Source organism: Drosophila yakuba, chromosome 2L (genome assembly GCF_016746365.2).
Source record: "Drosophila yakuba strain Tai18E2 chromosome 2L, Prin_Dyak_Tai18E2_2.1, whole genome shotgun sequence".
NCBI classification, from domain to species: domain Eukaryota; kingdom Metazoa; phylum Arthropoda; class Insecta; order Diptera; family Drosophilidae; genus Drosophila; species Drosophila yakuba.
The window spans coordinates 613189-640289 of NC_052527.2; the positions used below are offsets into that span (position 1 = coordinate 613189).

The 27101-nt window shown below is 46.7% G+C and overlaps 6 protein-coding genes and 1 long non-coding RNA gene across 7 annotated transcripts; 4 read left to right on the forward strand and 3 right to left on the reverse strand.

Moving 5' to 3' along the window:
- The first annotated feature begins 163 nt into the window (after positions 1-163).
- Positions 164-4606, forward strand: LOC6526325 (splicing factor 3B subunit 1). Its single transcript, XM_002087411.4, has 3 exons — positions 164-319; positions 486-1177; positions 1235-4606. Exons 1-3 carry the CDS (start codon positions 292-294, stop codon positions 4535-4537), a joined length of 4023 nt encoding a protein of 1340 aa, XP_002087447.1. The 5' UTR covers positions 164-291; the 3' UTR covers positions 4538-4606.
- Positions 4607-4949: 343 nt separating this feature from the next.
- Positions 4950-6187, reverse strand: LOC6526326 (inositol polyphosphate multikinase). Its single transcript, XM_002087412.4, has one exon. The coding sequence runs from the start codon at positions 6055-6057 to the stop codon at positions 5122-5124; it is 936 nt and encodes a 311-aa protein (XP_002087448.1). The 5' UTR covers positions 6058-6187; the 3' UTR covers positions 4950-5121.
- A 242-nt stretch (positions 6188-6429) lies between these two features.
- On the forward strand, positions 6430-7649 carry LOC6526327. Its single transcript, XM_002087413.3, has 3 exons — positions 6430-6617; positions 6700-7010; positions 7064-7649. Exons 1-3 carry the CDS (start codon positions 6560-6562, stop codon positions 7154-7156), a joined length of 462 nt encoding a protein of 153 aa, XP_002087449.1. The 5' UTR covers positions 6430-6559; the 3' UTR covers positions 7157-7649.
- On the reverse strand, positions 7622-9232 carry LOC6526328. Its single transcript, XM_002087414.3, has 3 exons — positions 8408-9232; positions 7993-8316; positions 7622-7933 (listed from the first exon to the last, which is right to left on the reverse strand). The coding sequence occupies exons 1-3, from the start codon at positions 8492-8494 to the stop codon at positions 7688-7690; spliced, it is 657 nt and encodes a 218-aa protein (XP_002087450.2). The 5' UTR covers positions 8495-9232; the 3' UTR covers positions 7622-7687.
- A 134-nt stretch (positions 9233-9366) lies between these two features.
- On the forward strand, positions 9367-11501 carry LOC6526329 (homeobox protein orthopedia). The gene is made up of 3 exons (XM_002087415.3): positions 9367-9916; positions 10026-10291; positions 10347-11501. The coding sequence occupies exons 1-3, from the start codon at positions 9876-9878 to the stop codon at positions 11114-11116; spliced, it is 1077 nt and encodes a 358-aa protein (XP_002087451.2). The 5' UTR covers positions 9367-9875; the 3' UTR covers positions 11117-11501.
- A 3384-nt stretch (positions 11502-14885) lies between these two features.
- LOC120320661 lies at positions 14886-15848 on the forward strand. Its single transcript, XR_005560183.2, has 2 exons — positions 14886-15070; positions 15149-15848. It is a non-coding gene; the product is annotated as an uncharacterized LOC120320661 (long non-coding RNA).
- On the reverse strand, positions 15643-26808 carry LOC6526331 (homeobox protein goosecoid). Its single transcript, XM_002087417.3, has 3 exons — positions 25693-26808; positions 24365-24726; positions 15643-16494 (listed from the first exon to the last, which is right to left on the reverse strand). Exons 1-3 carry the CDS (start codon positions 26321-26323, stop codon positions 16228-16230), a joined length of 1260 nt encoding a protein of 419 aa, XP_002087453.3. The 5' UTR covers positions 26324-26808; the 3' UTR covers positions 15643-16227.
- Between the last annotated feature and the right edge of the window lie 293 nt (positions 26809-27101).

Genomic DNA, 27101 nt, shown 5'->3' on the forward strand with positions numbered 1-27101 from the left:
TTGAGTATTTCCTTACAAACTCTGTTTAAAATATTAATGTTTCATATCAAATTTTGCGTTGATTAATATTTTAATGTTTTATATAAAATTTTGTGTTGACTAGTATTTCATCAACAGGCGAAATAAAAAGGACCATTTTAAGGAATCGAATGTTTCCCCAAACTCGATAACACACTGGTCGATATGATGTAAATGATATTATATACTCGACCACACTGGTACCAGGTTCAATGATCTGGTAACACTGGTTTTACATGTACGCTGTCTTCTCTTGGTAAAGTTTTTATAAAAATGGAAAATATACCGCGAACACATGAAGGTAAGTGGAATAAACACGTACGATTGAAAACCACCGGCGTTGGCAATACCCGAGCACTTTATATGCGCCCCAGAAACAACAGCACACTACAATGTGGATCGCCCGGTTTTTCTGGCTGGTGGTCTCCTATGAAAATCAATTATCTTCAACCACTTTTCTTCCACAGATATCGAGGCACAGATCAGCGTGATCCAGGAGAAGAAGACGGAGCTGGCCAAGACCACAGCCGCGGCAGCCGGCGTGGGATTGTTGGACAGTGGAGGATTCTTCGACACCGACTTGTACGACGACGATGCCGCCAAGGGGAAGGGGCGCTACGAGGGGTACAACACCTCCATTGCAGCCAACGATGCGGAGGAGGTGGATGAGGATGAGGACGACGGCTTCCCTGTGTCCCAGAAACGAACCACTTACACGGCGCCAGCTTCTGTGCTGAAGGATGTAACCCAGGGAAAGGAGGATGTGGATCCCATGGCAGACCGCAGGCGTCCTACGATTGCCGATAGGGAGGACGAGTACAGGCAGAAGAGACGTCGCATTATCATCTCCCCAGAGCGAGCGGATCCCTTTGCCGAGGGCGGAAAAACCCCTGATGTGGGCTCCCGCACCTACACGGACATCATGCGGGAGCAGATGCTGAAGGGCGAGGAATCTGAGCTCCGCCGAAGAATCCTGGAGAAAACCAAGGAGGGCACTCTGGTGAAGACCGCTACATCATCGTCAGCTTCTAATGGGGACTTGGCTGCCCCAAAGGACGGCGGCAGAAAGCGAGGCAGATGGGACCAGACGGTCAGCGACAGCTTTATTCCGGCCAAGGTGGCTACACCAAGCAGCGCAGCTACCCCCACTTGGGAAGATGTAAGTATTTTCATTTTCAATTAGGAGAAGTTTTATGTTTAATGAACGATCCCGCAGAAAACTCCTGGAGACCACCGTTGGGATGAGACTCCGGGTCACAAGGGCAGCGAGACGCCAGGAGCAACTCCGGGACTGGGCACCCGCATCTGGGACGCCACACCGGCCCACGCTATGACCCCAGGACACGAGACGCCTGGACACGAGAAGTCGGCCCGCCGGAATCGCTGGGACGAAACCCCAAAAACGGAGCGTGAGACTCCCGGACACAGCGGATGGGCCGAGACTCCAAAGCCAGATCGCACAGGCAGCGGAGCCGGCGTGGAAAGCATATCAATCGAGTCCACCCCTGGTGCCTCCAAACGTCGCTCTCGCTGGGATGAAACACCCTCGAACGCCACGCCTGCTATAACGCCCACAAATGCTAGTGCCATGACTCCAAACATGACCCCCAGTATGACGCCACATGCGACTCCGGGACATGCTACACCTATGCTGACGCCCGGAGGCAGTACTCCTATCGGAGTCAAGGCAATGGCCATGGCCACGCCCTCTGCGGGAGCCCTGGCTGCCATGACGCCCGAGCAATTGCAAGCCTATCGCTGGGAGAAGGAGATCGACGAGAGAAACAGGCCTTACACAGACGAAGAACTGGACCAAATCTTTCCGCCTGGTTACAAAATTCTACCTCCACCAGCTGGATATGTTCCACTGCGCACTCCGGGCAGGAAGCTAATGGCCACACCTACGCCGATTGCTGGCACTCCAGCCGGTTTCTTTATTCAGGTGGAAGATAAGAATGCCAAATTCATGGATAACCAACCAAAGGGTCAAAATCTACCCTTCATGAAACCCGAGGATGCGCAATATTTTGACAAACTCCTTGTAGACGTAAACGAAGATTCTTTGTCGCCTGAGGAACTTAAGGAGCGCAAGATTATGAAGCTACTGCTGACAATCAAGAACGGTTCGCCGCCAATGAGGAAGTCGGCCTTGAGGCAGATTACGGACAAAGCAAGGGAGTTCGGAGCAGGACCTTTGTTTAACCAGATTCTTCCTTTGCTTATGTCGCCCACATTGGAGGATCAAGAGCGTCATTTACTAGTGAAGGTAATTGACCGTGTTTTGTACAAACTGGACGATTTGGTGCGACCCTATGTGCACAAGATTTTGGTGGTCATAGAACCGCTGCTGATTGATGAAGATCACTATGCCCGCATAGAAGGCAGAGAAATCATTTCCAATCTGGCCAAGGCCGCTGGTTTGGCCACCATGATCTCCACTATGAGACCCGATATTGACAACATCGATGAGTATGTCCGAAACACCACAGCGCGTGCCTTTGCCGTTGTCGCCTCAGCTTTGGGAATTCCCTCCTTACTGCCCTTTTTAAAAGCCGTGTGCAAGTCGAAGAAATCCTGGCAAGCGCGCCACACAGGCATCAAAATCGTCCAGCAGATTGCTATCCTAATGGGATGTGCTATTTTGCCGCATCTTAAAGCTCTGGTGGAGATTATCGAGCACGGTTTAGTGGACGAGCAGCAGAAGGTACGCACAATTACAGCCTTGGCTATTGCTGCTTTGGCAGAGGCCGCCACTCCGTACGGCATTGAGTCCTTTGATTCCGTGCTGAAGCCACTTTGGAAGGGTATTCGCACCCATCGCGGAAAAGGTCTGGCCGCCTTCCTCAAAGCTATTGGCTATTTGATTCCCCTGATGGACGCCGAGTACGCTAATTACTACACTCGAGAAGTGATGTTGATTCTTATCCGTGAGTTCCAGTCTCCAGATGAGGAAATGAAAAAGATTGTATTAAAGGTGGTGAAGCAATGTTGTGCCACCGATGGTGTGGAGCCGCAGTACATCAAAGAGGAGATTCTTCCGCACTTTTTCAAGTTCTTTTGGAATCATCGCATGGCGCTGGACAGGCGCAACTACCGCCAGCTGGTGGACACAACCGTGGAGATTGCCAACAAGGTGGGCGCCTCTGAGATCATTAATCGTGTGGTGGATGACCTAAAGGACGAGAACGAACAGTACAGGAAAATGGTGATGGAAACAGTGGAGAAGATCATGGGCAACCTAGGAGCAGCAGACATTGATTCGCGCTTGGAGGAGCAGCTCATCGATGGTATTCTGTACGCCTTCCAGGAGCAGACCACCGAGGATGTGGTGATGCTGAATGGTTTTGGCACCATCGTGAATCAGCTGGGCAAGCGAGTCAAACCCTATTTGCCCCAGATTTGTGGAACGATTCTCTGGCGGTTAAACAACAAATCCGCGAAAGTTCGTCAGCAAGCGGCGGATCTGATATCGAGGATAGCGGTAGTGATGAAAACGTGCCAGGAGGAGAAGCTAATGGGTCACTTGGGCGTTGTGCTTTACGAATACTTGGGTGAGGAGTATCCCGAAGTACTGGGTAGCATCCTGGGAGCCCTGAAAGCCATCGTAAACGTGATTGGCATGACAAAGATGACACCGCCTATCAAGGACTTGCTGCCCCGACTTACGCCCATCCTGAAGAATCGTCACGAGAAAGTGCAAGAGAACTGTATTGACCTGGTGGGACGAATTGCAGATCGAGGACCTGAGTATGTGTCTGCTCGCGAGTGGATGCGAATTTGTTTCGAGCTGCTGGAGTTGCTGAAGGCCCACAAGAAGGCTATTAGGAGAGCCACAGTAAACACCTTTGGCTACATTGCCAAGGCCATTGGTCCCCACGACGTGCTCGCTACACTTCTGAATAATCTCAAGGTTCAGGAGCGACAGAACCGCGTGTGCACCACAGTGGCCATTGCTATCGTGGCCGAGTCTTGTCGGCCTTTTACCGTGCTCCCTGCGTTGATGAACGAGTACCGAGTGCCCGAGCTAAACGTTCAGAATGGTGTTCTGAAGTCCCTCTCCTTCCTCTTTGAATACATCGGAGAAATGGGCAAGGATTACATATACGCAGTCTGTCCTCTTCTGGAAGATGCCCTCATGGACCGAGATCTTGTCCACAGACAAACCGCCTGCTCTGCCATAAAGCACATGTCACTGGGAGTGTATGGTTTCGGCTGCGAGGATGCTTTGACGCACCTTCTCAACTACGTGTGGCCCAATATTTTTGAGACTTCCCCCCATCTTGTGCAAGCCTTCATGGATTCCGTGGACGGGTTAAGGGTATCTCTGGGACCCATTAAAATCCTGCAATATACGCTACAGGGACTTTTCCATCCCGCCCGCAAAGTGAGAGACGTTTACTGGAAGATCTACAATTCGCTGTACATTGGAGGTCAGGATGCTCTGATTGCCGGCTATCCGCGGATTACTAATGATCCCAAGAACCAGTACGAGCGGTACGAACTGGATTACACGCTATAAATTGTAATAGCTTATCTGCTAGTAGTAGGATTCTCTAAGATACCAATATATAAATCCAAACTATTCAAATCTGTCAGTTGATCTTTTTCTTTAATTTTTATAAAAAGCTTTTCCTGCCGCAAAGTACAGAAAATCATTGGATCTTGAATTATTACACGAATAATCTCGAATCACATTCGCATGCGACTTATTATCTTCAAACAGATAAGATAGATTTATATTTAGTGTAAATATTTGTAATGTCCGTCTGAAGAACTTCTACAGATAATACAGAGACGATTCATTGCGAATTCATCCAATTCTCATATTTGTGGAGTCATTTCATGGGAAATAATATTCTTGTAATGAGTCATCATATTAATACCATCTTTCATAGTCTCATTCATAAGTTCGAATTGAAGTACATATACAATTTTTAAAAAATCTGGTTTTATTCTACGTTTAGAGTAGCTCCGCAATCCTTAAACAGGTGGGCATCTACTGTGGACTAATCTTTTGGCTTAGACGATAATACAAAAGTGTCTCATTGCAATGAGATTGGAACTTCTCCTACATCTTTTAGTGATATTGGTCCGCTTTGATCATCATCGGTGGAGTATTGATTGGACGACATCTATCAGGCTTTGCAGACCGAACATGTAGTTCTCGTCCGGCAGACCTTGTTCTGCTGGATAGACATGAGCAAAGTCGATCATTCTGACCCGCACCCAAGTGGCAGGATCATCTTCATTTTGGTGATAGCCGTTTATCAAGGACTGGCTTTTCGAGGGGTCGCCCAGTCTTGAATAATCGTAGCAGATGAGCAGAGAACTGGCATAGAAATGCAGCAGGCGCTGCCGTTGAAACCACGATAGGATCTCCTGCAGCTGGCGGAGTACTTCTTTTAAAAGCAGCTCCGATCCTGCTCTCCTGCTCTTGGAATCACTTGTGCTGGCATTGAAAAACAGCGCCATAGTTTGCTTGAATCCCTCCACATTCAAGCTCTTTCCGTAGTCCTTCCCGTGGCGCAGGATTGTGGTCTCCTGAGTGTGCTCCTCCTTGGGAAGATACACTTGGAATCCCGGCAAGCAAAGGCCCAGCTTTTGCTTGCACATGACGTACTTGGCCTCCTCCAGCTTTCGTTTGTTGACCGAGGACTCTGGATCCCAGGTTCGTTTACCCATTTTGACGTCCATGACGCACGGCTTCGCGTACGATCGCGTAAGGTCTTCCAGGCGCAGGAAGGTGCGTTCACGCCGATTCACAACCAGTTTTAGGGGGCCGTAAAAGCGGGGGACGTGACCGCGGAGCAATGCAAGGAGGTCATTATCACCTGAAGCACCTGCGTTAGCGAGTGACTCATAGAAGCGCAGTTCCCGTTCGCCGCACTCCGGCTTCCCGAGGGGCTTCAGTACGCACCCGGCCTTCGAGTCCTGCAGAAGACCCACTGCCTCCGAGTTGCTTTCCTCGAATGTGTGACCTGCAACCTGTGTCCTTAGCTGGCGGAATCCTTCGGGCAACTCCTGATCACTCTTGGCCATGACGGCGTCGTAGTAATCCAGTAGTCTGGTCCAGGAGCAGCACCACTGAAGGTGGCGATCGGAATGCCTTTGCAAATCTCACGCAGAAAATGAAGCGCGCACTTAACACTCTGAATCAGTGATGACTAAATGGCCTGCTAACCGCTAGATCTGTCCATTTTGGCGGGAACGTGTTAGCAAGATGCAAAGCTTTTTTCTACACTAGAGCTGGCTGCCTTTCAAAATAGCATTATTACTTCCTTTTGGTTTATAAATATTGGGAACAACAGTTCTCCCAATTATATTTTCATTTAAAAGCTGATACAACTGAGCGCCACAGGTGGCAGCACTTGGCATTGTTCAGTGTTGCAAAGCGGCTTGGAGTTGGTGTTGTAAAACGGACGCTCTTCTCATTTGTTGCTAATGTTTTTTTGGGGAGTGGTTTTGTTTGTTAATTTAAAACGTTTATTTACCTTGAGCTTATCCGCTATCTATCGATTGCGTTAATTACTCAAGATATACGATGAAATCGTGGGAGATAGCTCTGGTGTTGGTCGCCGCAGTGTACTTGTGTTCGCAAGGTGAGTTTTTTGTTTTGAAGCCCGACTTTGGGCCACACCTATAAAATATTTAGAACCACGCCAATAAATAACTTATTTTTAGTAACCTTCGTGGCCGGTCTGGAGTGCTATGTGTGCTCCAACCAGACGGGCAACACGGAAAAGTGCCTGAACACCATCAAAACCTGCGAGCCCTTTGAAAATGTCTGTGGCACGGAGATCCGCTGGGGATCCCAGCCGTACTTCTCGGAGGGTGCCCTGAAGCAGTACTACGTCTCCAAGAGATGCATGACCAAGGAGCAGTGCCAGTCCAAGAGGAAGCGGTATATGCAGCTGTACTGTACCCACATCTGGTACGAGGATTGGGCGTGCAATGAGTGCTGCAAGGGAGATCGGTGCAACTACTTTGTTATTGTGGGTAACAAATACATCATATTGGGACTACCAACTAATCCGAATTGTTACAGAGTGGCGCCTCTTCAAGACAAGGCTATGGAGTTTGTTTCACCCTGTTCACCGCACTATTAGGTCTTGGAACTTGGCTTATGTCACGCTCTTAGCTTCAAGAGCCTATGCTATACAAAGCACATATCGCTTTTTGTATTATTTAAACGAAGCCGTCCATAAGCTAAGTAGATTCCACACTCGAATTAAAAGTACACCGTCCAAGTGCCTTGACTCAGTTGGGAAGTAATTCCAATTACTATCCTGATGACTTGCGAAGCGGAATTCTCTCTCTAATACTTTACATACTTTCAACAAGGTACATAATATTTTTAAATTGACGCGGAATGGATATTTTTTGTACGTTTCTAACTATTACACTTTTTAACGTTTCATAATTGCTTATCGATTTTCAAATTTGTTAGACTTTTCATGTTTCATTCCGGGCAGGAAATTTCCTAAAACAAGAGGAAGCTCAAACATTTACATTAAGTAATGTCTAGTATAAGAATCGAATGAATGCCTTACAAAAAATAATCTGTTTCATATCGAATCTCCCCCACAATAAAGCAACTTTGACGTCTTTTTGGCGCTTTAATATACAAGTAATTCACATTCACATATGATAGTTGCTCACATCCATCCAATCACTTTGTGCAAAAGCAGCCGGCAGTTACGGTGACGGTTTTGAACTGCCAAGGTTGATCCTTGTTCATCCACGAATAGGGGTGATCTGGCTGAGAGGCCTGTGCCAGGACCTTTACCTTATATTCCAGTGGCCGGCAATTGGATCCATGCGAGCACTTGGCCAGATCCCGTCCAGCTCCCGATTCGCAAACGGCGTTCATCAGAAAACGAGGGAAGTGCAGACCACCCAGATCCACGAGCTCGTTCTGGAGGATAATAATATAATTATAAACTTCTGGTGCTGCTAAAAGGTATGCCAACAAACCGTAACTTTGCAGTCGCAGCCAGCGGAATGGACATCGTTACGTTTGGTGGTCAACAGATCCTCATAGAAATCGTTGTAGTACATGGGCGGCAGCTGATGGGGCATGACCATCGCAATCTCCGTTGGATGCGGAGTGCTAGGATTGAATCCGAACAGGGCACTGAGCATTTTTGATGTACTGCGATCGGGTTGCTGCTCCTCCGCGTGTTGCTCCAGACTCCTTAGACCCACTACCTCGTCAAAACCTCCATCGCTGCCGTACTGACTGGCGCTTCCTTTATTTGTCAGGCTTAGCAGCGCCAGCGCCGTAATGGAAATGGGCAACTTGGAATGGAATTGATATGAATTAAGTTCTGAGTATATCCTTGTGCTCCCTCCATTGTGGTTTTTCGGCTCTCATCCAGAGAGAACTTACCCACGGCATCCTGCTCGATCTGTGCCTGACCAGCGCTATACTCCTTCTGCGGCTCTGGCCAAGGAGTATCCACACTTTTATATCCATTTGGGACAAAAGCCGCCTCTCGGATTACCTTTTGTGACGAAGATGGGAGCAGCAGCATCCATTACGGTTCGTCACCTGGACAGAATGGAACAATGGATTGAACAGTTGACACCACAACAATGGCAACCACGCCAAGCTCAAGTGGCCCGGCTGATGGGGTTGAGTCCCTTGGCTATTTATACTTCTCTGCTGCTTTCAATGGGGAAATGGCTTTAAGGCCTCAAGTGCCGGCAGAGGTGGAGGACTTTGGGCGGTGGGAGTAGCCAAAAGAAGCCCACTGACCCAGACATGTATACAGAGGCAAAGGGCAATGTGATCTCCTTCCATCGATGACGTTGACCAGGGTGGGTTTCTGGATTTTTGCTTTCCGAAACGGCTCCGAAAACTTTTTCCATAGCATACTTTTGAGTGGAGGGGCTGGGTGAAAATGGACTTCCGATGGTATTTTATTTTCCGGATTTCCCCTCAATAGAGGAAACCACTTCGTTTATAGATTTCCGATTTAAGGTCTTGTGTTCATAAACTGCTTATATTGGAAGGATAGTAAAACTAATAGTAAGTTAAGTAACTTCTTAAACAATATGCAACTATGCACATCTCCTGAAGGCACTACGAATGGCACTCTTGTTGCCATAAATTATGAGCTCACTATGTCTCCCACTTGGGCCAGCTTGGGTCAGGAGCAGCGCCACTGGCATAACGAGCCCGGCTACAACGACTGCCCAAGAGGCTAGACCGGGTCAGACCTTTCAGACATGGTATAGACCCTTACGTGTAGGGAGCCCGCGAGTGTGCGAGCTCCAGTGGACTATGGGCGACTTTTACGGCTTCTGTCGACGGACTGCACGCACTGTCACTGTTCCCCGTGGAAATCCAAAATCCTCCTCAGTCGAATTCGCGTCGTCGAGGCAAGAGCATTGCCCGTGGCTCAAGGTTTGACATGCACAGCTGGACAATCGGACATCGCCTAGCCATCCAGAGCTGAAGCTAAATCCGAGCAAGGGAAGTCGGGATTGGGAATCAGAATCGAAATCGGAGGAGATGCAGATTACCCTGGTGGTGGACTTACGCTGAGCCTGCAGCTGCCTTCTTGCTCCAAAGACTTCATCCGTGTTTTCGTCGTTGTTGTTGTACAGTTTTTCCGCCGTGGAATTTGTCGAGGCGGAAAAGCGAGAAGAAGCAGCGACGCGAAGCCCTCAAAGTGTCGACGAAAATCGTTAAAAAATAGAAAAACACACGGCGACTATGTCACGACGCGCTTGAAGAGCCCCATCCTCGCCGAGGGAGATATTGAGATTGAGCGAGATCCACACCTCAGTAGGCACTACTTCGCCACCCACACCGTAAATCTGCGCCCACCCACAGGAAGCTCAGGATTCGCATGGACAAAGGCACAATGAAGCGCAAGCAGCGGAGATACAGGTATATAACCATATATATATAACGCGGAATATAACCAAAAACTGGACTAGTTTTATAAACATTCAGAGAGGCTACATAACCATTAATACTAGAATCCCTATCGCTGTAGAACCACATTTAACACACTGCAACTGCAGGAGCTGGAAAGGGCGTTTCAGCGAACGCACTATCCGGACGTGTTTTTCCGGGAGGAGCTGGCCGTGAGGATCGACTTGACGGAGGCAAGGGTGCAGGTATGGTTCCAGAACCGGCGGGCCAAGTGGCGCAAGCAGGAGAAGATCGGTGGCCTTGGCGGAGATTATAAGGAGGGAACGCTGGATCTCGATGTGGCCTACGACGATAGCGCTGTGCTGGGCCAACTGGATAGTGCACTGGGTAAGGAATAATTTCTTTGTGCCTATCACCTACCTATAACCTAAATTGATTTCAGGTGGAGGTGGAACCCTATTGCCGGATACTCCACCGCAATCCTCGAACTCCCTTGATAATGAACTCAAGGCCTCCTACGGCACGGGGGTCATGTCGCCCTCCAGGCTATCGCCGAATATATTTCTCAACCTCAACATTGACCACCTGGGACTGGAAAGGGGTGGCAGCGGCCTCTCCATGGAGTGGTCCACATATCCTCCTCAAACGCAAGCGCATACACAACCGCAGATGGACTCCGATAATCAGCTCCAGCAGCACCCGCCTCAACAGCTTCCATCCGATCCGATTCACGCCGAGAGTTCGAGTCATCACCACCAGCAGCAGCAGCAGCAGCAGCAGCAGCAGCAGCAGAATCCCCAGCTTCATCCGGGTCTTGAGTTCGCTGCGTCGTTGAGCTTGGACATGACCGATGGCTCCTCCGCCTACGACGAGATGAAGTTTCTCAGCGTGGACGTGGACCAATTCACGATCGACAGCTTCAAGGCGGACTGCATTCTCAGCATGGAGCAGTCCCAGATGCAGGTCTACGGGACGCACTCCCAGCTGGTCGGATCCTCCAATGAACTGTGTCTGGAGGGGATCGGCATGCCCTCCTTCGGCATGGAGGAGGGCGAGCCGAAGACGCCTCCTTCTCTTTTGGTGCTGGACAAGTCGCTGCCCTCGTTGAGCATAGGAGTCGAAGGAATCGCTGATCTTGTAGAGCAACTGCATCATCACCAGCATGAGGGCGGCCCAGTGGGGGGTAGTGTCATCACTAGCGACGTTTTGTGAATCCAACTTAGGCGAATTCTCTGCAGTGTAACGTATTTCTATATAAAGGAAATCCAAGCTCCACTTCCTAACCTACTGCAAGAAAAGTGTGGATCGGGGGAGGGGAAGTGCGAAACCTGCGCTAGTTATATTTTTGTTTTCTAGTCAATGTTAATGCCTAAGTTCAAGACCAAACAAGGTCGCCACACTTGACTACAAATATTTGGGAGCTCGGTTTACGAAAATGTTAGTACTAAATATTAGTTTTTCAGAAGTTGTATTACTTACGTACTGGAAATGTGTCTTGACTAACAGAAAAGTGGTTTACTGTAAATTAATGATTAAAAATTTATAGCATTTGAATACAAATTTCTGATTTAAATAGAGTAACAGAATTGAAATATAATCTTTTTCGTAGTGTACATTTGTGAAATTCGAAACATTCGAATCGAAACGGAACGGGTCCTTGACTACGAGTACGGGTACCTTTTCTGGCCAGGCTCAGCTCTAGCTTTTATGGATTCCGCATGTGTGTGCCCAACAAAGGAACCCCCCTACGCTCCTGCCACGCCCCCTACCCTCTGCACACGCCTTATTTGTGGCTCGGATTAGAGGCAAGCTAGTTGTGCGATTTGAATGGATTTCGGCTTTCAGTTCTGTTTGTTCGGCAATAACATTTGCTTTGCTTTTCAACAATTACCAAAGACCGCTCCCCGCTCTTCCCTGGCCTCTGACCAGTCCACTGGCTGGCTGTAATTTCCATTTAATGCTACCAACGAGGACTTCTGCGGGTCCTGATCCTAAGCACTCCTACCAAACGACTCCTGCTCACCATTAAGAGAAAAGCTCACTGCGGACAGGGTCCTCGCGATGGAGAAAAAAGAGCACAAGTAACGATTTCGACACCGTTTTCCTAATGAATGTGTTAGTTAGGTAATGTTCCTAGCTAGTTCCCAAGTTTACCTAGTAAAGAAATAACAGGCTTCACTAGGTGTGCGATTCTAATTAAAACGAAAGAACCTGATCACATGAGGGCATCTTACTCCAGTAAGACTCTTCCGGTTTGGCCAGAGAAGCCGGCTGGACTTAAGGCAGAGCCTTCAGGGGCGTGGAGCGGCAAAAGGCCCGACAGAGGTAAGGATTCGGTGCTGGGGGCAGCCGGCTCAGCTGGCTTAACACCTTGGCAAGCTCCTTGTGGATTTTGCGAGGCCAAGGGCCACCCAGAGACAGCCAGTGCCCACCCTATCCTCGGATGCCATTTTGCTGCTGACAATGACAGGGACAATAAGCTAATTGAGGCTGAGGATGAGGTGGATGTGGATGTGGATGTGGCAGCGGGCGGACAGGCCGCAGACTCACAAACCCAACGGCACGCTCGGCTGGCCAAAAAAGTTCATTATCCCCGGTCGAGGGTTGACATGACGGATGGTCCTTGGATGCGGCTGCGGATGCCGATGAGGATGGGGATGGTGATGAGGATGAAGATGAGCATGCGACCGGTTGCTATTGGATAATCTTCCGTTATGAGGCCGCGCAACAGTGCGCACTGAAATTCGGTTGGCTTTTTCAAAAATGATTCAAGAAGTGGGGGGGCGTCTCTAAAATATCTGATACTTGTAACTATATTTGAATATTTTCACAACTCTCCACATTTCGGTTCTCGGCTGCCTGGGCTTTCAATCTGTCTGGTCTGCCATCTTATTGCTACCAGTGGCACATTTAAAATTAATCGAAAATCTTTTCTCCGGTATTATTTCGAGCACTCGCATCTCGGGGCTGTGTGCATAAGGACCACAAACTTTAATCGATAGTCAAATAAGCGTCGGTCCTTGGAGGACCAAAGGAAAGGAAGTGAAAAGGAGGGTTGAGGTAGAGGTGGAAGAGGGGAGGGATCCAAGGGATACCAGCCATGTGTGCTGTACATATAAGGACATCCTGCGAGAGAGCTGAGCTGAGAGCTGCTCCTTGCTCGGCTTTTGTGCTGTAATTTCTCTAACGTTTGTTTATATTTTATATCGAATGCGCCCCGGGCCGCATAAACGCAATAATCGCACATTTTATGGATTAAACTCACCTGCTTCACCTGCTAATCTACGGCAGGATTCTTGCCAGCAGCAATGACATGGGTCAATCACTGGAACTCGCCTGGTTGAGGGGTTGAAAAATCATATCGAAATGCTTTCGATGTCCTGGATCCAAAATAACCTAATCAGAGTTCATGGCATTTCCCCATGGGTTTTCTCGCAAATAAATTCGTTTGAAAATCTCGAATTTTTCGATTTTAGTTTTAGTGATTGGAATAAAACATAATAACATACAGTTATAAAGAATTTGCTGACTCGGCGACAAAAGGATGTAGAACGAATAATTTTTTGATGCATATTACTTAAATGAATATTACTGGCCAATCCCAGTCCTGCATCATCCTGCATCACAACCTGGACGGCCTTAATCCCTCCCTGAAGCAGTGCTCCAATGTCCCATGGTAATTCCTCGACCAGACCACACCAATCCGTTCCCAATTAGTCGTTGGAGCTGGACCCGACACTCATGAATCGCAATCTCTCAGTCGGCTCCAAATGAGTTATTCATTATGCATATGCACTCGATTTCCAGCCCCCCGCTTCTCCCTCGGCTCCCAGGGCAACATTAAATAATGAAATATTAAAATCGAATGTGACTGAAATGACTTTGTCCGCTCCCCGCCGTTTTTCATTTCCCATTTGGATTGCAGAGAGGTGTTCATGTGAATAAATTGCAATTAACAATATTTTTATTTTAACAAACGAAATGTCGGCCCCTCCCTTGGATCCTATAAATAAGAAAAAAGTCAGAGAGGGCACATTTAATTAAAGGCAAATTTAATGGGTAAATATTTCATGTGCTGCATGTACATGCACATGCACATAGCGCGAAACGGAAAAGCTCTCGAAAAAAATTATGTAAAAAATGCTATATATATTAATATCCATCCTCCTGGAGCGCGTCTCTCAAAAATACACGTAGAAATGTGAATATAGATACATATACCATGCAAATTTACCCATATACATTTAGTAATTACATCATAATATGAATAAATATGTAAACAATTAAAACATTAAACACATGCTTATATGAAAAAGTACACATTTATTTCAAATCACGGAAAAACATTTGCTGTACATGAAATTGGAGGACAGGATGGGGAAAATGGGTCTGCGTGTATATTAAATTTCGTGTTGATACAGAACGGGAACGGAAAAAATTATGCGAAGCGTGCACTAGAAAAACAAGGGAAACACGAGAACGGTTCGGAAAAGAATCAGAAAAATTAATAGAGTGCAAATATTTGTAGATTTTTACACGAACTATTAACGGGCAGCAAACAAAACCCGACGCAAAACCAGGAGCCAGGAGCCAGGATCCCGGATTCCAGTTCGGGATTCGGGATTGGGAATTGCGGGTAACTCGAGATCATATCACATAGGCCTATGCAAATAGAAGGCAGGAATGACTGGGCGCAAAATGGCGAGCAAGGCACAGAGGTCCAAATGGAAGAGAGAACGAGCCAAGTCAGGTCAAGATAGAATAAATTTGAATTTAAATTTGGCCATCGATTCGAGTCGTCGGAGTCTCTCACCTGAATGGACCTGTACGTGCAGCTCCGGCTTCGCCAAAGGAAAATAACAAGATGGAACTTTGGCAAAGAGAAAAACAAAAAAAAAGGGGGGAGGAATAACAAGCTGTAAAGGACACAATACGGCCCAAACGAGACAACTTGTCAGTCAAACTTGGGGTGGCTGAAAAGTTGGGGGAGGCGAAGTAAGTCAAACCGAGAATAATTCCCAGGCAGTTCCTGAAATTTTCAAATATGTAACCAAAAAATGCGACTTTTAAAATTTTGAGTTGGCAATGTCTATGAAAATCGAGGAATCTGCAACAAAACAAAGTTGCGTAATTGATTGGTGTGTCCTGAAAATTCATTTCAATACGGTTCGTTTCAACTGTATCTGCACTACTGTATCTGTATCTGTATCTGTATCTAGTGAATCTGTATCTTGTTTTCCCCAGCACACCTCGAAGTGATTCATGCTGGATATTCGCTCTGTGCAGGGGATGATTTGAGTGGCTTTTCCATCTTGTTCTGTCCCGGTACCGACCCCCGATTCGCAATGCCAGAATGAAAATGGCCAACAAATGCCAGCAGAGGACATGCAGATACATCTGCCGAAGAGCAGAGAAGATGCGGATGCATATGGATTTCCCTGCCCCGTGCTCCGCCACTCCTCTCCATCCCACTTCAGATCCTTTGTGTGGTCCGTGTCTGTGTGCGAATTGATTGGAGGCGAAGCCATCAAAGTGCCCATCGAAGCTGCTAACAGGCTGACCGCTGCCGCCCCGTTTGCCGCCCAGCTCCCATTTTCCTGCCCCATTGGCAGGCAGGTGGCATTGGATCAGTAGCTCCATCTCCCATTACTGGAGTGGCAGGTGTGAAAGCTGCTCGCCGGGTCTTCCCACTTATCATCGAAAGTTTCCCAACCAGAGTTAAACGACTTGCTGGCATCTTTGTTTGACTTTTGGCGAGTTTGCGTTTTATTTTCGGTTCTCAATAAGTTAGTTTAGGTTTAACATTAGAATTAATCGTTGGAGGAATGACACTTAACGTTCGTCTAGTATGGTATGCTTGCTTATTTATCAATACGCTATATGGAGATTTGTATATAGATGCAATAAACTTTGGACTTGGACACAGGACACGAAACAAATACCACAAAATGCATTCACGCTCTAGTTTGATACAATACATTCGCGCACTTACTCACTCACATAGCTTTAGGTGACTGTACAATTTTACTAAATATAATTAAGATATTTTCTAGGTCTGCTTTATCAACTTACAACCTAGTAACAAAAAGAGTTCGAAAGGGGGTTTCTGTCTATTTACAAAACAAAACATATGAGCTGGCGCCAATGTCGCAGAGCTCTTTGAACTATTTAATGCAGTTTAAGTAGTCAGTCGTATACAAATTCAATAAATAAATGGGGGTGCAGCTCTCTAAACTAGTTTAGGCATAAGTTTCCCTTTAATTTACACAACATACACTTAAATCACTTCTTAACCCATATATACACCCAGTGCCACGCCCCTTTTAGGCCACTTCCAGATCGGAGGACTCGTCGGCATCGCTGTACCCATTGGGATCGCTCTTGATGTGCACTAGTTGCGCGGAATAGTGATCGGATCCGGGACACTTTACGGGCACTGTTCCGTTTCCGGTGGTGCTGGTGGTGCCGCTGTTGCTGTTGGTGGTGCCGTTGGTGGTGCTGCCGCATTGCTCCTCCTGTAGCTTCCGCAGCCGCTCCTGCTCCTCGCGCTTCTGCTTGCGCCACTTGGCCCGCCGGTTCTTGAACCACACCTGAAACAAAGGAGAAACGGTCCGTTAATATAAGTGAATCAACTCGTACTTCGCTATGATTATTACACCTTATCACACTCATTCAACTTTACGTTCGCCCCGCTAATTTTCATAAAAACGAATCCTGTTTCCCTGCGCTAGGACTCAGGGTTCAGTGGGTGGGAGGATAGGGTGCTACCTAGGTTACTTTGAGCGCGGGGCTTCAAAAACACTTTCATCCGTTTTGCTGGGGAGTTCGCTACTCTGGCTGCGATTTCCGCTCATAAATAATTTAAGCATTTTTTGCCTTGTCCGCCTCTTCTTTTTTGCACTTCTAAGACTTCTATTTCTCAATTTGGCGGTTATCTTTTGGCCAGTTACCAGGAACAGCAATCCACCCACTCGCTTTTCTCCTTTTCCGGGCTTAATGAGATGACTTATTGTAATTGTAATTAATTGGAAATCCGCCGAGGGTGGTTTTTCAAAAAGAAAGAGAAACACTTTATGATTTGGGGCGGGCGATGCTTATTATGGGTTGGGTTACTACCTAATAGCAAATATATTAATCACTTTTATTAAACTATTATGTGAATCACCAAAGAACGTTGGCTATATCTCGAAACAGCTGAGAGGATAAGTCAGGTAATGCCCATTTTCATTTACCTTGCTGGATCCACTCTGCATTTTTTCTTTAATTAGGCTTTGGCCACGCCCATTCCCCCCGTGAACTCGTTGGATGCCTCATCCCGCTCTTAACCCCTTATTTAACCCCTTAACAGCCTGGCCTCGACCCCTGCTACTTAGTTAATTAAAACAAAAGGCGGCTGTGAAGTGACTCAGGGGTTAAACATCATCAGGGGGATATCTCCGCCTGGGAAAGGGAAGCTTTCATTCCGACGAGAAGGAGGAGCGGGAATCCCTTATGTAATCACCCTCGTGGACAGTGAACCCATCTGCCTTGTCATTAGCCCCCAAAGCTACCCCAAAAACCCATTCCCATTCCCTTTCCCATTCTCCTCCTCGGAGGGCGGAGTCTTTCCTCTCTTTCTCTACGTTCTCCCAGCGATTCTCTATTTGCCCAATCCGAGTGCAATGGTGAATTTGCAACCCCTATGTGTTTATTTGTCCGTCTGTTTTTTGATTATTTGCTGAATAAATACTGGGGAAACTCTGGGCGAGAACTCGCAGCGAACTGGCTGGCAGGAAAAAGTTTAATTAGAACAATTAGGCAGCGGTGGAGAAGTTGATTTTGCACACTGTTATCATTTGGGGAGAAAGTTGAGTTTTCTCTGGGTTTTCGAAAATGTTTATGCAGCAAATCGACTGAATTTGTTGAAATAACACAGGAGGCGAAAGCGGAAACGGAAGTGGCAGTGGAAAACGGGGAAATGACAGGAAAATGCGCTAAACTTATAAGGCGAGGGGATTTCCGCCTCCAGGAAATTCATATCTGAGCTCATTTATTTCAGTTCATTTTTGCAGCTGTTTGCTCGGGATTTTAATTTTTGTTTCGCCTTGGAAACCTTTGAACTTTCGCAGTTGGCAACGCGATTGAAGTTCTCGCCGAATGTCAGTTTAAATTTCCATTTATTTTTCGTTTTCGGGCTAATTAGATTTTAGACAAGTCCCACGCTGGCCTAATATTTTGCATATTTATTTTCATAATTTTCATAATTTTATGAGCTTAAGTTATTAAAACAACAGAACAACACACAGAACAACGCGTTGCGTTTTTCAAAATCGCGGCAATGAATATGTGAATTACTCAGCTTAATTATGTCAACACACAAACTAACACGATAATTACCTATGCAACAGTTTTAATCCACAAATTCTAAAACAAAAAAATCACCATTTAGCCGCGAGCGTAAAAAATCTGTGGCGATTTTTACCGCCTGATTGCGTTTTTTCGTCGTTTCCGCTCATTAAATTTTCATATTTTAATTAAATGTTGGCCAGCGAACCGCATTGAACCCTAATCCGGCGGAACTACCAAATCCGGAGTTTGGCCGCCGTGTGTGTGCGCCGGAAAAAACGCGCTCGCTCTGCTAATCCCGTAATTTGTACGGCCAACAGAGTTCCGTTCCGTTCAAGCCCAATCCAACTGCCCTCCCCCGCCTCCCACTCCCCTCCCCTAGCGTTTAAAATCTGACTAACGCACAACAATTTGGCCATAACCGCGGGCGCGTTTTTTGCCGCGTCTCGCCGGCTGGCACGCTCGCAAAAATCGCAGTGAAAATTTGGAGAAATTAAATAAACAAAGGCGCAAAAAGTGATGATCCAGGGGGAGGGCGGGGTCCATGTGGTGCCCGATTTTCCATGTTGTTCTATGGCCCAAGAACAAGCCGACAAAATGGCGAAAACAGCTGCGGGAATGATTGCACCTACGCAGAGTATAGAGATAGGATATTGCAGTTTTCGGTGTCTACAGTGTGTCGCACCTATTCTTTCAGTGTATGAGCAATGCATTTTTTTGGGAACGGAAAGTGCACAACTTGACATGCATTGGCTCGCGCCTTGGAGTCGATAGATCTGCGGAACCACTGGCCACTGCAAATATTGCCACAGATTTTTCATCCAAAAGCGCATAAATCGCTGATACCGCAGGAAAGTCGAGGGGCAAAAAGGCCGACGAGCGGCACACATTCGAAACGTGCATGAAATCCATTGAACAAACATGCCCACGGCAGTTGATTTTTAATTAACTACAAAAGCGCTTTACGCTCCAGACCCCTCTCCCCCCACCCGCCCCGTCGCTTTTCCCCCTGGGAAATTCAGAAATTCAAGGGGCGGAGCGGGGCGGGGCAGTGGGCAGACTGACCGCCATGATGTGTGTGTTATTTTTGGGTTTTCGGCCAGTCTGCTGACTGCGTGGCTGGATTACCATGGAATGTTTCCGAAAATGCAGTCCATAGTTGCACTGCTATGATAACTTTGCGCTTCGATAATCGCTGCACCTGCTGGTTCGAACTTTCCCCCCTCCCCCTAATTTTCCCGTGTTTTTCCAGGCCCGGAAAATGTGTCCCGGCAAAAGCCAAAAAACATTGAAAACGCCAGGCTGCCAAAAAATAAGAACAGCATCACATTTTTGGCTGGCTCCAGGAAAGGCTAATAAAAATCGGCAGTCAGGGGTTAAGATGGGGAGTGTGGTCGGAAAGGGGGGAGTGTGGAAAGGGGCGGTGGAAAGCTCAAAATGGCGGCTGCCTTTCGCCAGTCACTCTAATTAGTGAAAATTGGCAGCACAAGTCGGCTGGAAACTTCGTCACCAAAATGGGTGGCGCTACCTGCAGCCCAATTACCATAGAACCTTTTTTGGGGAATTGTTGACGCTGTTTTCGTCGTGTTGTTGGATTAAAATCGCGCACCCATGAAAATTGCTCGTTACGCACGTTCCCACTTCCTATTTCGTTCAGTGTATTGTGGGGTTAAGGAACTGCATGTGCTCGTATTAAAGAGCTAAACTAAAGCAGCCGAATATCAAACAAAAAAGTGTTAAAACTATGTAAAAAAAACTCCAATTGGGTTAAAGCAGATCGCGTTAGTGCCAAATGAAAGTACTGAAAATAGTGTTGGAAACGTCGCCAAGGGCAGCGGGCTGGGTTAAAAGAAGATGAAGAAGTAAAAGAAGAGGAAGAGACAAAGTTGCAAGGAGTGCAGATTTACAAGTGCATTTTAGTGGTTTAAAAGTGAAGAACTAGTATAAAATTATTTAAAAGAACTTCGGGAGTTCTGGTTCGTGTTGCGCACTTAACTTGTATGCGCCAGAAATGGAATAAGAGATCGAATCAAAAACCTTTCCTCGCCGGCAATTGGAAAGAGTCCGTGTGAAAGTTGTTCTTAAGTGAAAAGTGCTTCTGTCGTTTGAAACACGGCAAGTTTAAGTAAATTTATGATAAAAGTGTTTTCTAAGGTGTAAGGTCAACAAATCTGCTACTAAATGCATTAAATCCTATAAGAAAAATGGTTTAAAGGGTGAAAAGCAACCCGCTTGCATGTATGTATGTATGTAAGGGCGACTTGCCAATTTGCGTGGCACGTCGTACATACAAACATACATACATATTTGCATTTGACGGCCATTTTTGTTTTTGCACCTTATTGTGTTTTTTTCTCATTTTTTTTTAAGTGAATAAGTGATTTTGTGTAAGTGATTTTTAAGGGATTTTTTTTCTCATTTTTTTTAAGTGAATGAGTGATTTTTTAAGTTATTTTTTTTCTCATTTTTTTAAAGTGAATAAGTGATTTTGTGTGAGTGATTTTTTTTTCTCATTTTTTTTAATGAATAAGTGATTTGTGTGAGTGATTTTTTTTTTTTTAGTGATTTTTAATAAAAGGTAAAAATGCCTTTATAATACTACATCTGAGGTTAACCGTAATATTGCTAAGAGAAAATGCAAAGAAGAAAACGAAAGGCGAACCGCAAAAAGAAAATGGGTGAGTGAAACTGTAATTAGCGTTTTTATGATGGGGATTAAAAGAAAAGCGAGCACTTTTTAAATTATTCTGAATAAGACACTCAAACGGTGTTAATATAAAGTCTGTCATTTGGCCTCATCAAAATTAATGTATTTTCACCCTCAAAACGGCATTTAAATGTAACCTGTATTGTGAAATTCTTTTTTTTACTGCTAATCGCCGCCACGGACGACCTTTTAAGAGCTTAGTGAGAAGTGCACCTGTCGCGGCACCTTTCACCACCCACTGCGTTTTTTGTGTAAATTTATGCAGCTTCGGGGGCAATTTCCTCCCCCAGCGATAATATTTGTCTACGGTTACACGCTTCGACAGCCAAAACTGTAAAGCAAACATGGGAAAAGCGTCTGCTCCCCTCGGAAAAAGTCCGCCCCTCCAATCTTTCCATTTTCCATGGCTCGAGGATATAAACGCACTTTGCTGCCCGAGAATTCTCGGGGGATAACTGAAAATTCGCATCCCAAAACTCAAGTGTTTGAATAATGGAAAATTATGAAAAATTATAACAACAGCATTTACGGCGAGTGTGGGGTGTGAGATTTGTGGGCGGTATGGTTGTTGAGTGGCTCACCCAGTTGGTGGTGGGTGGTGAGTGGTGGGTGGTTTGTGACCTCGGGTTAAATTAACGGAAATCTGCTGATTCCAGCTCATTGCCGTTTTTAATTCAATTTCGAAGCTAAACAAGCATTGGCGAAGAGGAAGGGCTGTGTTTATTGTGTCTAAGGAGAGACAACAATAATAATAATAGTTATCATACAGAAGCCATACTTTAGTTAATAGCCAACGCAGGTGGCCACGGAATAGAAAAACCCGATCCCTTTTCAAGCCGAGGCCTCTCAATTGTGCAACTTCAAAGCGGCAACGCTTGAGATGCCGGATGATCCTCGAAAGAAAGGCAGTAGGGTGACAAGCCCTTTTCAATTCCTGGCCAAAACAAAACGACAGTGAGAGAAAACTGCAGCCACAACAGAGATCAGTTCACAATGGAGTGATGGGAGTGATGAGTGGGCACATTCTTCTCTGTTCTCCACTCTCTATAAGTCTGGGTCTGGGAAGGGGTAACATCAATATTTGTAGAGTTGAGCGATCGAAAGGAGAGAGGAGCACAAATTATGCCAAGCTGATGATTACTAATTTCTTGGCGACGACCGAAGACAAATATTTGAAATGCCCTCCAGGCATTCCTCCTCTGCATCCCCAGCCTCTGGCTACATCCCTCTCTATCTGTCTATCTGGCTGATCGGAGAACGAAATCACCTCGATCACTTGAGCTGCGGGATTAGGCGTATTTGACTTGCACGCACCACAGAAGCCAAGGCGAAAAAAGAGAGGCAGGCGGACAAAGAACGGGTTTGTTTGCTCTACAGGTAGAGCTACTGTCTTGCGGTCCAATCCCATACAATCCCATGCAAACCAATCCGATCCAATCCGGTCCGAGAAGAAGGCACCAGACCCTCGCCTCAAGTGGCTAAATAAAAATAATAATTGTAAATTATGAAGTCAAAATAAGCAGATCATTTAAACGAACGAGCTCTGGATGGGAACTGAATAATCAGGAGACGTTGGTTGGGAGCTTTGGAGAATAAAATCTATGAGAACCAGCATTACAGGTAGAACTTTAAACCTAACTAAATTCAAACCTAACTTATAAAGTAAACTTAGTTGCCATCTATGGCTTTTGGTGTATGATTGAGCCCCCTTTGCTTAGCCAATTGATCACCGATCAAAGCGACTTTTTTCAGCAGAGCAACGCATGTGTAGGCTTCGAATTTGTTCACTTTTTTTCAGTGGTTTTCTCTTTTGTTATTGCTGCTGTTTGTCTTAGGCAAGATTTTCAATAATTATTGCCACTTATGGAGCGGCTGGGGTCTTAGAGACTGTCCCGCAATCGGGGGGCTCGGAGGCCTCGAGTGGCAGCTCTTGGCATGCAAATATGCTAAACAGTAGCAGTCACAAAAGCCGGGGTTCCGAGTTGGAAGCCAGAGCTCAAGTTGATTATGCTGCTTAAGTCAATGACGAGCGATGACTGAGCACAAGATTTACTTGGGGATTGGGATTGCTGCCGTCTCTTTCCTCGTCCACTTTGCTTGTCAGAGACAAGTTTGAAGTCTCTTTTTGTGTGTTGTATGTTAATTAGTCGCCCCCGTGAGCCAGCAGATTCGACTCCGCCGAATTCCAATTAGTTAAAGAGTTGGGAAATCTTTCCCCACCTCGGCTTTTCATTTGCTTTTCTATTGTAGAACTCCCGCCTGACAACTCCCAACTCCCGCCTCGAAACTAACAACCTGCATTCTAATCCGCTTAGGATTCCAATGCTCGCCGCGGGTCAAATTTGTCGCCTAATCAAAAAGCGGGCGTCAATTCGCCTGCGGGTTAAGTAACGCCACGCTGCTCATTATCCTAAATGGTTAGTAATGTTAATGTGTAAGTTGTCTTAAGCTCAAGGCTAAACATAAGCCAAAACCCTTCGAGTGTCAACAAATGTCGCACTTGTCCGCCTTCCTGCGCAGCGAAAGGTGAGGGTGAGATGGGGTTGGATGGGTTATAGATTAAACATTTGACCGGTTGACAAACATATTGCCAGGGAAACGAACTCCGGAAAGCGAGGGTAATCCTCATCAAAGACGCGAAATAGCCACCCACCAATGCACCAAAAATGTGAACAAATTAAATTGTCAACTTTTGTCGTCACTTTCTTCCTTGGTGACCTCTCAATTTGTTTGTTTGTTGTTGGGTTTCCTCGACACTAATGGACTTTGAATCACAATTGCCGATGTCAAAGGGATGGTTCATCCCCCGGGGTGGGATTTACAAGGGCGCAGAAGGCGGAATCCCTGCATATTTACATTACCAATGATACGATTCAGGGGCAACCACCAAGCAAATAACCATCACCATCCGTTTAAACATGCGGTTGTATCCCGAGTCCCATTACCCAAATTAAGTGAATCATTGGGATTGGCATTGTTTTGCTTTCGCCGGCGAAGAAGCCCCTCAAAATGTACGCCGCTGACAACTAAATAAACAAGGAGAAGTTCTCAGAGGGAGAATCGGTGGAGAGAATAGAGATTGCGATGCAGATGCCAGAGATTCAGATTCGGAATCTGATTCTGGTTAATGGGAGAAGAGCGGGGGTGTAGCACTCAATTGGTTTCACGCGGCGAATTAAAACGAGCGTGAAATTAGAGCCAAATAGAAGAAAAGACTGCCTGACAGGGAGTGTGGGAGGTTGTTAGGAAGAACACAGTGATCAAAAGCTAAAACCGTGCATTAAATGTTTTTGGGGTGATAAAGCTGGTTGCAGAAATAACTTTTGAAGATCTATACAACTATGCATTAAACTTGGTATTTTACACTTTTAGACACCTTTATAAACACTATAGTAAAATAAGTTAAAAATTTGAAGCTTTAAACTCACCTCAACTCTTTCCTCTTTGAGATCCACCTTGAGGGCAAGTTGCTCCCTGAGCACCACATCTGGGTAGTGGGTTTTGTCGAAGGTGGCCTCCAGTTGCTCCAACTGCTCCTCCGTGAAGATGGTGCGATGGCGACGTTTCCTCTTCGGCGGAGGTCCATGACCCAGATGGCTGAGGTGGTGCGGTCCGTGGTGGTGGGCGCCCAGATGTGGGTGGTGCGGGTGCCCATGGGGGTGGTGCGGATGGTGTCCGTGACCCGACAATCCAGCGGCTGCTCCACTCACATGCGCCTGCATCTGAGCAGCAGCCACATGCGCCACCGCAGCGGCGTGCATGTAGTTTGGATAGAAGTTGGGGTACGCCACTGCAGGAAAAACAAAAGGAAAATTCATTATTCCCCGGTTGTAATAACAGCCATATCATCATCATATAACTGCAGGAAAGAGGAACACGGAAAAGGGTGTGAGTGGAATGTTCTTGGGTAAATCCTTAAAAATGCGCATAACGAAACGCGCAAAATAAAACTGCCGCCATTTTGCTTACAGCTGACGCAAAACAAGTATCAGTTCAAAAATGTATAACTATTTCCCTTTCAAGCAAATTAAGTACTAGAAGCTGTGCACATCTTTACGAAGAATATTTCAATCATATTTATGTAGATAACATATCACAAAAACGGATCTATTCCATTGACCCCAGCTGTAGGCGTATGTGAGGCTTCCGTTTCCGGTTGCAGCAAGCCGGGGAAAAAAGTTGCGCCCAGGTTTTTAATATTCATGTCCTGCGGGGGAGCCTTTGAATGAATGAGCCATCCTGGGCGTTATTCTGCATAAATCTGCGCCTGAGATCCACGCTCGAATCAACACAAGACCCGAGCCCATCTTAAAGCCACCCCAGCATTCCGAATTACCCTGGCTTTCCGAACAAAGCTATGACTTATAGCCCAATGCAAATCCTCTCACCGCAAAATCGAAGGAAAATGGAATGGAAATGCGGAATCATCTTTTACGGATCATTGCCTAATTATGAATAATGCCATTCAGGATACGCTTGCGAATGTCAGTTCGGTTGAGTGGGTGAGGATGAGGATGTCAGGATTGGAGTGGTTGAGTGGGTGAATGGATGATTTCTGACTGCATGAGTAAGTTGCCTTCAGGTGCTTTCGGAGTTTAGAAACATTAAATAAGGTATTTATGTATAATGTTTAAAAATCTATATCAACTTGAAAGAGTTCTTAAGAAACAGCCTTTGAATCGGTTTTTACTTAAGTCATATCCATTTCAGCTAAGGGGAGTAATGCTAGGAACAGGGGGATTTTTTTTAGGCTTACCCAGAAAGTCCGAGGGAGAGGCGGCAAAACCACTCGCCGCTGCAGCCGCCAAGTGACCCAGATGCAGACCAGGATGCTGCAGCATGGCAGGAACCCTCTGCGGTCGGATGGGACTGGCGGCTGCACTGGAACTAGAGTTGGAATTTGGCGATGCAGGAGACTCGGCGCCACTTCTCTTCAGACCCAAACTGATGCCATTCGAGGTCAGTCCATTTTGGTTGCTATTGCTGCTGATGTGGTTGCCTTGGCTTGGCGCGGATCCTCCTCCTTGTTGACGAGAGCCCAAAATGCTGTCAATGGTGAAGAGAGACGCGGCTGCGGCTCCTCCTCTTCTTTCCTCTTCCAGGATGGTGACACCCGACTGGCTGCCATCATCGGAGGAGGGAGTTTGACTTTGGGACTGCTGGTGCTGGGCGTGCTGCTGCTGGAGGACCGACTGCAACCGCTGGCCCAAGTAGCCGCATTGCTGGGAGTTCAGGAGCATGGCGGTGGTCAGGTGATAGGCGGCTGTGTTGCCCGGAGATCGTGACATCTGCCTTGGAGGCTGCTGCTGCTCGCCGAGATCGCTGGGCGACCTTTTGAGGGTGTAACCCGCCGGCGGGGAATTTGTCTCGACCATTTGTGCCAGCATAGATCCAGCCGGAGGGGGCGTAGGCGGCGGGGAGGGGCTGGGCGTACTCACGACAGTGATCTTGAACTTGGCCTTCGAGGGCGGTATGTCGGGCGTGGTGCTGGGAGTGGTGGTGGTGGTGCCTCCACCGCCTCCTCCAGGGGTCCACAGTGAGGAGAGAATTTTGAAGAAGTCTATGAAACTTTCGAGTAGGAAAATGTCTCTTTCCCACTGCTGTTTTGAGAAGCGGCACTTTTGAAGCACAGAACGCTTTTAAATTTTTTGTAATCCACAATATAAAGTCTACGTTTTTCTTTCACTGGATTGAATAAGACGCTGGTGTGATTTAATCGATGCCAAGTCCACTAAACCGCACTAGAAACACGCACTGCAATCGCGTCGTGATGATAATTTAATATTTTTCCACAGGTTTGCAGCCACCGGGAACCCTTCTTGTCCGCTCGAGCTGCGAAAGTGTTGTGAGAGCGTTCCGCCCGACAAGTTGTCGATTGAGTAGTCGTTAGGCCAGTTCCTCGACAGATATAGATACACGCTCTCAGATGCCAGATACAAACTCACATCTGCTCTCTCGCTAAGCGGACATTTTTCGACTTTGGCCAATGAAATCGGGGTGAAGCCACGCCCTCAACGCTACCATATTGCTTGGCAATGCTCTCTGGCCTCGTACGTCTCTCTCTCTATCCTACCTCCCTTTCTTGCTTTCACTCTGCATCTCCTTCTCTCGCTCTTGCTGGTGGTGGTTGATGGTGTCGGGCCCCCATCTTGCAGTGTTCCAGGT

Excerpts from the sequence above, each read along its gene's own strand:
- LOC6526329 (XM_002087415.3), top strand. The coding sequence starts at position 9,876 with ATGGACAAAGGCACAATGAAGCGCAAGCAGCGGAGATACAG. Across the intron at positions 9,917-10,025 it reads CGCAAGCAGCGGAGATACAG|AACCACATTTAACACACTGC; the intron begins GTATATAACCAT and ends CTATCGCTGTAG. Across the intron at positions 10,292-10,346 it reads CCAACTGGATAGTGCACTGG|GTGGAGGTGGAACCCTATTG; the intron begins GTAAGGAATAAT and ends AATTGATTTCAG.
- LOC6526325 (XM_002087411.4), top strand. The coding sequence starts at position 292 with ATGGAAAATATACCGCGAACACATGAAG. Across the intron at positions 320-485 it reads TATACCGCGAACACATGAAG|ATATCGAGGCACAGATCAGC; the intron begins GTAAGTGGAATA and ends TTTCTTCCACAG. Across the intron at positions 1,178-1,234 it reads CTACCCCCACTTGGGAAGAT|AAAACTCCTGGAGACCACCG; the intron begins GTAAGTATTTTC and ends ACGATCCCGCAG.
- LOC6526326 (XM_002087412.4), bottom strand. The coding sequence starts at position 6,057 with ATGGCCAAGAGTGATCAGGAGTTGCCCGAAGGATTCCGCCAGCTAAGG.
- LOC6526331 (XM_002087417.3), bottom strand. The coding sequence starts at position 26,323 with ATGCTGGCACAAATGGTCGAGACAAATTCCCCGCCGGCGGGTTACACC. Across the intron at positions 24,727-25,692 it reads CTCTCCCTCGGACTTTCTGG|TGGCGTACCCCAACTTCTAT; the intron begins GTAAGCCTAAAA and ends TTTTTCCTGCAG. Across the intron at positions 16,495-24,364 it reads TCAAAGAGGAAAGAGTTGAG|GTGTGGTTCAAGAACCGGCG; the intron begins GTGAGTTTAAAG and ends CCTTTGTTTCAG.
- LOC6526328 (XM_002087414.3), bottom strand. The coding sequence starts at position 8,494 with ATGGATATAAAAGTGTGGATACTCCTTGGCCAGAGCCGCAGAAGGAGT. Across the intron at positions 8,317-8,407 it reads GATCGAGCAGGATGCCGTGG|TTGCCCATTTCCATTACGGC; the intron begins GTAAGTTCTCTC and ends TTCCATTCCAAG. Across the intron at positions 7,934-7,992 it reads GCTGCGACTGCAAAGTTACG|AACGAGCTCGTGGATCTGGG; the intron begins GTTTGTTGGCAT and ends ATTATCCTCCAG.
- LOC6526327 (XM_002087413.3), top strand. The coding sequence starts at position 6,560 with ATGAAATCGTGGGAGATAGCTCTGGTGTTGGTCGCCGCAGTGTACTTG. Across the intron at positions 6,618-6,699 it reads AGTGTACTTGTGTTCGCAAG|TAACCTTCGTGGCCGGTCTG; the intron begins GTGAGTTTTTTG and ends ACTTATTTTTAG. Across the intron at positions 7,011-7,063 it reads GGTGCAACTACTTTGTTATT|AGTGGCGCCTCTTCAAGACA; the intron begins GTGGGTAACAAA and ends GAATTGTTACAG.